General features: G+C 45.5%; 1 protein-coding gene across 1 annotated transcript; it reads left to right on the top strand.

Moving 5' to 3' along the window:
* Nucleotides 1-500: 500 nt before the first annotated feature.
* On the top strand, nucleotides 501-5,029 carry MARCKS (myristoylated alanine rich protein kinase C substrate). Its single transcript, XM_060030063.1, has 2 exons — nucleotides 501-1,120; nucleotides 2,919-5,029. The coding sequence occupies exons 1-2, from the start codon at nucleotides 1,019-1,021 to the stop codon at nucleotides 3,819-3,821; spliced, it is 1,005 nt and encodes a 334-aa protein (XP_059886046.1). The 5' UTR covers nucleotides 501-1,018; the 3' UTR covers nucleotides 3,822-5,029.
* The last annotated feature ends 3,750 nt before the right edge of the window (nucleotides 5,030-8,779 follow it).

The following is an 8,779-nucleotide window of genomic DNA, read 5'->3' as shown; positions in this document are numbered from 1 at the left end:
TACAGACCTAATTCTAACTCGCGATCTCGTTTGATGAAATTCGATCTTCTTGGTTTAAATACCTTTCAATTTGGGGCTAATTCACATTTGCAACCGTTAGAAAAACAAACCCTGTGCAGTATCTGTGAAACCAATATGGAACACAGAGACAGAAAACATGCTGCACACATATCCCCACCATTGTCTTAAAAACTCGCATACATACACACATACACAGAAACACACGGGAAAGATGGGGGAGGGGAGGGAGGGGAGGGAGACAGACACGGATATAGACCGACCAGAGTCAAAGCGAGTCAAGTTAACGCTTTCTCCGCCCCCATCCACAAGTACCACCCCTCCCGCGTTAATTAATTACAAACAAAGCAAGCCAATCAAGTAATGCATTAGTATTTTCAAGCAGAGGGAGGCGAGAGGCATGTATTTTTTAATTGATTTATTTATTTGGAGGACATTAATTCTCGGTCTGAGGCTGATTTTCAAACCGTTTGCAAAGCGCGGCTCCATTGTTCGCCGGGCGCACAGGCCCCGCCCCCTGCTTTGTGTGCGGCGCGCGGATTGGCCGGCGCGCGCGGGGGCCGCGTCAGCGCCCGCGAGCCCATTCATCTGTGCACTTGGGCGTTGGACCCCGCATCTTATTAGCAACCAGGGAGATTTCTCCATTTTCCTCTTGTCTACAGTGCGGCTACAAATCTGGGATTTTTTTATTACTTCTTTTTTTAAAAAACTACACTTGGGCTCCTTTTTTTGTGCTCGACTTTTCCACCCTTTTTCCCTCCCTCCTGCGCTGCTGCTTTTTGATCTCTTCGACTAAAATTTTTTTATCCGGAGTGTATTTAATCGGTTCTGTTCTGTCCTCTTCACCACCCCCACTCCCCCCTCCCTCCGGTGTGTGTGCCGCTGCTGCTGCCGCCGCTGCTGCTGCCGCCGCCGCTACTGCTTGCCCCGTCGTTACACCAACCCGAAGCTCTTTGTTCCCCCCTTGGATCTGTTGAGTTTCTTTGTTGAAGAAGCCAGCATGGGTGCCCAATTCTCCAAGACCGCTGCGAAGGGAGAAGCCGCCGCGGAGAGGCCTGGAGAGGCGGCTGTGGCCTCGTCGCCTTCTAAAGCGAATGGGCAGGTAAATTCTACCTGTGGTTCTGGTTATTTCTTTGGTGTCTTTCTCTAGTCCCGACGCTTCCCCTTCCCTTCTGGTCGTGCCCGAAGCGCCTTCGGCGGAGAGGACCATGACCAGATTCCAGTCTGAAAGTTGAATGGAAATCGATAGCTTAAATTGTCAATTTCTTATAGGTGGGGTCTCCCCCCACTCCAAACTAGTGGTTCCCGGAGAATCCTGGTGAATTCTTGTGTAGACGGGAGGAATGAATGATAAATCGTCTAAAATGGCGTGTTTGGAGCTTGGCAGAACGTGACTAGCTAGGTGCTACCCCACACCCCCGCACCCAGCCAGGTTGCATTTGTGTTTAGTGGGCACAAAGGTATTTGAGTGTCTCTCGTGTTTGTTGTCGAGACTGGGTCGCCTTCAAGATTTCTGAACTGGTGTGATTGTGTATGTGGGTAGGGAAGGGCGGGGGGAGGGCGAATAGGGATGGCGGTGGAGAAAGGCGAGGAGGGAAGAAGGGCTGTCTTATTGTATGCCGAGGCGGCGTGCCCCGGGTTCTTGGAAAGGTTGCTGGCTGGCTGGCTGGAGCTGGGCAGAAGGGTTTCACTACCTTTCGGTGGGCTTTTCCCACTGTTCTAAATCTTTATTCGTAGTTGTCTCTGGAATTACACACCCATCTGACTTTTAAATGGTCTCCCTAGTGTGGGAAGACTGTGGGTCCTTGAAGAACCTGTCCAGATGGTCAACCAGAGGCAGTTCTTGTGTTTCGGTCGAGATTGTTGCTGTGCGTGCCGCCTGGACCACTGCGGGGGCTGCCCCTGCGATGCCCGAACCCAGGAGGATGGCTACGGTTGGGTGGGCCCGAGAGGTCGGCCAAGGGTGGCTGCTTCGCAAACACCGGGCACCCACCACGCCTCTTTTCCTAGAGCAGAGGCCGTGTTGCTTCGGCGGCAAGCTCTGCCAAGAGGCTTTGAACCCGTTAAAAATGCAAAACGAGCCGCCTGGGCGCGCCCGGGCTTCGCAGAATCACTGGCGAAGGTGGGCGTGGAAGAAGAGGCGAGACCTCTGAAATAATCGGTTTCCCCCTGCCTTGTTAGTTTTATCCAGACTAGGGTGCCACCTGAGCTTTGTTTGCGGACTCCGCGCTGCGCTATCCGGGCTTGGGGGCGCCTTGGCTAGCGGGCAGGGCCCGACCGGGCAGGGCGGGGTGGCCCGGCCGCCCCGCCCCTCCGCGCCCGCCTGCGCCCCGCTCCGCGCCATGGAGCCGCAGCGCCCCCTGCCGACCCCAGGCCCTTGGCGGGCGTAGGGCCTTTGCGCGCGCAGCCCAGGCACTTCTGGCTGGAACGCTGGGATCCCCCTGGGAGTTCTTGGTGTTTTGAAGGCGCCTTTAGAGTTTAGGGAGAAAGGGGGATGTGTAACCTAGGCGCAGATCACCCGCTCCGGCTCTGTGCCTCCCTCCAAAGGGCGTTTGGCGTATCATATATTACGTGACTCCTTTATCCCAAAGCCCTTGAGGCAAAGGTTGGAATGGGTTACCCTTTGCTTTCCACGTTTCAGACTCGGCCCTTTTAAGGCCTCGGGGGCATTTATTGCGTAGTCGAGGCTTCCTCAGTTCCTTTAGACATCCCAAACAGCACTACCCCCAGGTCTTCGAGGAACTCTCCTCTGGGCATCCAATACCGCCTCCCCATGAAGGAGAAGGTCTCCAAAACCAGAGGGGCCCCGGGGGACGCCAGCCCCTCCCGGTCCTGGAGTGGGGGCGGGGATGACAGGCCCAGGCCCCCTTCAGTGACCTCCCGCTTTCTCTGCCCCGCAGGAAAATGGCCACGTGAAGGTAAACGGCGACGCTTCTCCCGCGGCCGCCGAGCCCGGCGCCAAGGAGGAGCTGCAGGCTAACGGCAGCGCCCCGGCCGCCGACAAGGAGGAGCCCGCGGCCGCCGGGAGCGGGGCGGCGTCGCCAGCCGCGGCCGAGAAAGATGAGCTGGCCGCCGCCGCCCCCGAGGCTGGGGCCAGCCCTGCGGAGAAGGAGGCCCCCGCGGAGGGCGAGGCCGTCGAGCCCGGCTCGCCCACGGCCGCGGAGGGGGAGGCCGCGTCAGCCGCCTCCTCGACGTCTTCGCCCAAGGCCGAGGACGGGGCCACGCCCTCGCCCAGCAACGAGACCCCGAAAAAAAAAAAGAAGCGCTTTTCCTTCAAGAAGTCTTTCAAGCTGAGCGGCTTCTCCTTCAAGAAGAACAAGAAGGAAGCGGGAGAGGGCGGTGAAGCCGAAGGCACCGCCGGCGCCTCCGCCGAAGGCGGCAAGGACGAGGCCGCCGGGGGCGCCGCTGCGGCCGCCGGCGAGGCTGCGGGCGCGGCCTCCGGGGAGCCGGCGGCGGCGCCGAGCGAGGAGGCGGCCGCGGGCGAGCAGGGGGCGGCGGGGGGCGACCCGCAGGAGGCCAAGCCCGAGGAGGCCGCCGTCGCGCCCGAGAAGCCGTCCGCTAGCGAGGAGGCCAAGGCCGCCGAGGAGCCCAGCAAGGCAGAGGAGAAGACCGAGGAGGCCGGGGCCAGCGCGGCCACCTGCGAGGCGCCCTCGGCCGCGGGGCCCGGCGCGCCCCCGGAGCAGGAGGCGGCCCCCGCGGAGGAGGCGGCGGCCGCTGCGGCGTCGTCAGCCTGCGCAGCTCCCTCACAGGAGGCCCAGCCCGAGTGCAGTCCAGAAGCCCCCCCAGCGGAGGCGGCAGAGTAAAAGGGCAAGATTTTTTGAGATAATCGAAGAACTTTTCTCCCCCCCCGTTTGTTTGTTGGAGTGGTGCCAGGTACTGGTTTTGGAGAACTTGTCTACAACCAGGGATTGATTTTAAAGATGTCTTTTCTTACTTTACTTTTTTTTAAGCAGCAAATTTTGTTTTTAACCACCTACCCACAGATCCCATCTCAGATCATTCTGTTACCACCATTCCAACAGGTCGAGGAGAGCTTAGTTACCTTCCTCTGCCTTGTTTCTCTTTTATTTTTATTTTTTGCATCAGTATTAATGTTTTTTGCATACTTTGCATCTTTATTCAAAAATGTAAACTTTCTTTGTCAATCTATGGACATGCCCATATATGAAGGAGATGGGTGGGTCAAAAAGGGATATCCGATGAAGTGATAGGAGCCACGATGGAGAAATTTAGTGGTGCATAGCATTGCCAAGACAATGTACCACTAGAAAGGATGGTGTAAAGGCTTAGTCTTTTTTTTTTTTTAAAGAAAAGTTATTACGATGTATTTTGTGAGGCAGGTTTACAACACTACAAGTCTTGATTAAGAAGGAAAGTGGAAAAAAGAAAAAAACACCAATACCCAGATTTTTAAAAAGATCATAGTCTTAGGAGTTCATTTAAACCATAGGAACTTTTCACTTATCTCATGTTAGCTGTACCAGTCAGTGATTAAGTAGAACTACAAGTTGTATAGGCTTTATTGTTTATTGCTGGTTTATGACCTTAATAAAGTGTAATTATGTATTACCAGCAGGGTGTTTTTAACTGTGACTATTGTATAAAAACAAATCTTGATATCCAGAAGCACATGAAGTTTGCAACTTTCCACCCTGCCCATTTTTGTAAAACTGCAGTCATCTTGGACCTTTTAAACACAAATTTTAAACTCAACCAAGCTGTGATAAGTGGAATGGTTACTGTTTATACTGTGGTATGTTTTTGATTACAGCAGACAATGCTTTCTTTTCCAGTCGTCTTTGAGAATAAGGAAAAAATCTTCAGATGCAATGGTTTTGTGTAGCATCTTGTCTATCATGTTTTGTAAATACTGGAGAAGCTTTGACCAATTTGACTTAGAGATGGAATGTAACTTTGCTTACAAAAATTGCTATTAAACTCCTGCTTAAGGTGTTCTAATTTTCTGTGAGCACACTAAAAGCGAAAAATAAATGTGAATAAAATGTACAAATTTGTTGTGTTTCTTTATGTTTGATAAAATACTGAGACTTTGAGGTTCTAGTTTCATTTTGAAGAAGATCTCGCATGCCATCAAGAGTAAATTTTCTTGTGGTTTTTAATCTGAAGTTTTCAAACTGGGAAATTTGTAATCAGTAGTATCAGATTACGTACAGGACTATTTTACAGCATTCCATGTCAAATCTGTTACCATTTATCTGCATTTAGTTTTCATTTAAAAATTGAACAATTATTTTTATTGTAGTTAATAGCATGTCAGGATGAATCACTTAATACAAAAGTGGTATGACCCAAAGACTCTTTAAATGTCTTATGTGAAAATGTCATAAAACTACATTTTTTGTTGTTGTTGTCATGCAGATCCCAAAACAAATTTATACTGAGTGAGAGTCTATTTAATCCAAACTGCAGGTGGGTCATGAAAAGTGACCGAATGTGTTTCAAAAACCGATGGTGTATTACCTGCCATTGTAATTGCTTAGTGCTTGGCTAATTTCCAAATTATAGCTTAGAGTACGCATTATACTTAGGAAAACAAGCTTATGTAAAGAAGTAATGGTGGTGAATGGACGACTTTGTCAGTTTATGGGCCTTTAGTACTTGCCTCAATTCAATAGTTGCAAGCATTTTTTTTTTAAATGAAAGTAGTGTGTTAGCATCTTGTTATTCAAAGGAAAAGATAGAGAATAAATTTCCTTGTATAGTAATAATCCTTACTAGTTTACCTTCTTTGCTCTTTACCATCTGTAACTAGATTTATTTTCTTCACTGGACCCTAAACTGAATGGAATTTTAAGATAAAGATGGGTATCAAATATCATTATTTCACTAAATGCAAAGAAAAGCGTTTATGCACACCTGCTTTGCTGTTTTTGAGCAGTGTGCCTTGTAGGGTTCACAATAAGTCAGTAGTGAACCACGTTTGTAATAATGTCAAATCTTAAACTCATTAGAAAAATAAGTTAGCTTTTGACATACGGTTTTAATTGGAATAATGGATTATAAATAATAGTTCATGACCTCTTTACCCTCCCCACTAATAAAATCAAATAACACTTGGAGGAGTGTGTAATTTTAGTTGGTGTTTCTTGATCTTGGAGGATGTTTGAAAGTTAAAAGTCAAGTCTGGTAACCCAAGGACCGCTGTATGGGGTCTTCCACCTTACCAACTTCTCAAATACCCACTTGGACAAGTATAGCACTTGGTATGTGGTAGGACTCAGAAAAAAAATAGATTTTAAAAAGTAACTCCTGAGTAGTCAAAAATACTATGTAGCAAACTATATTACTAGGTTTGTTGTTTTAACAGCTGGAATTTATTAAGATGCTTACTTTGACTTTAATCATTGCCTAAAACACTTTGGGTGGTATTGATGGAGTGGTGGGTTTTCCACCAAATGATTAAGTGAAATTTGACATATATCCTTTCATCCAAAGTTTTGTACATCACATTGTTTTCTAATGGAAAAATGTTAATATGGCTTTTTGTATTACTAAAATAGCTTTGAGATTAAGGAAAAATAAATAACTCTTGTACAGTTCAGTATTGTCTATTAAATCTGTTTTGGCAGTATGTATAATGGCATTTGCTATGGTTATAAAATAATTCCTCTGGATTATAATAATCATTTGATCCAATTCCTATTGCTTGTAAAATAAAGTTTTACCAGTTGATATAATCAAGCTTGCTAAAATAGGATTTTTTACAAATTTAATTTTAAAATGCAAGTTTTAGAGAAATTTTTAAAATCTTAAGTGTTGATGGTAAGTATAACTTATTCAATTTAAGGAATTTAGAAGGTATGCTTGACATCATACTTAGGATATAAAATTATATCCATTGAAGGTGAGTTACAATGCTCACAAGTCAAATAAAAATTTTAATGATAGAACTTGATAATATGTTTGAGAAACAATGTAATTTATTTATATTTCCCCTCATATGAATATAAACTTAATAAAACTGCAGTTAAGGTTAAGGATTTGGGGGAAGGGTGCTTTTTGCTTTTATATATTTTAGGTAGGTCCAACTGGGAGGGGCATGTAGTTTAACATAGCCCAAGTTAGCTTTGAAAATTAAAAAATTAGTTAAGTAACAGGGCTATTAGCTTTTATCTTTCCTTTAATCATTCACTGTGCAAATTGAGCATTTTTTTCCCTCTCCACTTCCCAGCTATATGAAAGTGCTTAAAGCAGGGTGTAGCAAACAGGAATTTTAAAATGCTTTCAGATGCTCCAGTCCCTGCTGGGTATTCAAGTTCTAGCACTCCTTTAAATTACACCCAACAATGCTATTTTAAAAATGGAAAATAAATACTTCTAAAAGATGTGAATGTTAACCATGTTTTATGTTCCTGAAAAAGTGATAAATTCCTGATCCTGAAGTACTCCTATCTATAGTTCTTCCTCTCAACTATTCAACATCAACTTTAAAACAAACCAAAATTTCTATTCCATCATAAGATCTAGCAGCTGAAAGTGCGTAAAATAATTCCTTCAAAATTTTTAGAAACTATCCTGATAATCCCAATTCTAGTGTGTTTTTTTTCTTTTAATAAATTTATTTATTTTATTTTTGGCTGCGTTGGGTCTTTGTTGCTGCGCGGGCTTTCTCTAGTTGCAGAGAGCGGGGGCTACTCTTTGTTGCACTGCGCAGGGTTCTCTCATTGCAGTGGCTTCTCTCGTTGCGGAGCATGGGCTCTAGGCGCGCGGGCTTCAGTAGTTGTGGCACGGGGCTCAGTAGTTGTGGTTCGCGGGCTCTAGAGCGCAGGCTCAGTAGTTGTGCACGGGCTTAGCTGCCCGGCGGCATATGAGATCTTCCTGGACCAGGGCTCGAATCCATGTTCCCTGCATTGGCAGGTGGATTCCTAACCGCTGCGCCACCGGGGAAGTCCTCAGTTCTAGTGTCTTGATAAAATTAGAGCATAACGCTTTTTCGTACTACTAGTAAATGCGAAATGAGAATATCTTTGTCAATTGATCCTTTTACAATTTCTCTCATTTCCAGGGAAAGGTGAAAGGCAACAGGATTACTCATCACTTAAAATTTCAATGAATATAACATTTCAGTTGAATTTGTTAAGTTGGCATTACAGATTGTCTTCCTAAGAAGTGGGCAAGTGTTCCTTAGTTTTGAAATGTGTGTTATGGACTGGATAAAGTGCTAGAATTCTGTACGTGTGTAAATTAGTGGGGGTGAGAAAAGGAAAGGGATCCTTGGGGACAGTTATAAATCAGAAGTCTAAGAAAGCCTTCAAAACAAGTCTTAATTCAAATGACACATACCTGCATTTTGGGAAAGCACCATCCAATAAAAATATAATTCTAGTCACATATGTAATTTTAAACTTTTTCAGTAACCATAATTTTTTAAAAATGAGGAACAGATTAAATTAACTTCAATAATCTATATATCCAAGATATTTGAACATGTAATAAATATAAAAATTACTGAGATAGTTTATATATTTTTTCTTACTAAGTCTTTGAAATTCAGTGATTTTAGACTAATAGCACATCTCAATTTGGACCAGCCACATTCCAAATGCTTACTGGCCACATGTGGCTACCATATTGGAGGGCACATGTCTGGAGAATTAAGGTGTGAGAGTCAAGGAATGATTAGAAGTGTTGGGCTACAGACTATTTGCAAAGTGTAGCTTTGTAATTAATTCCATGAGTTTCAAGGGCTTAGCTTTTGAGTCAACATTTGTTTCTCTACTCAACATCAAGTTTTTTCTAG

Source organism: Delphinus delphis, chromosome 14 (genome assembly GCF_949987515.2).
Source record: "Delphinus delphis chromosome 14, mDelDel1.2, whole genome shotgun sequence".
In the NCBI taxonomy this organism is placed as follows: domain Eukaryota; kingdom Metazoa; phylum Chordata; class Mammalia; order Artiodactyla; family Delphinidae; genus Delphinus; species Delphinus delphis.
This window is presented reverse-complemented; position numbering and strand designations above follow the sequence as displayed.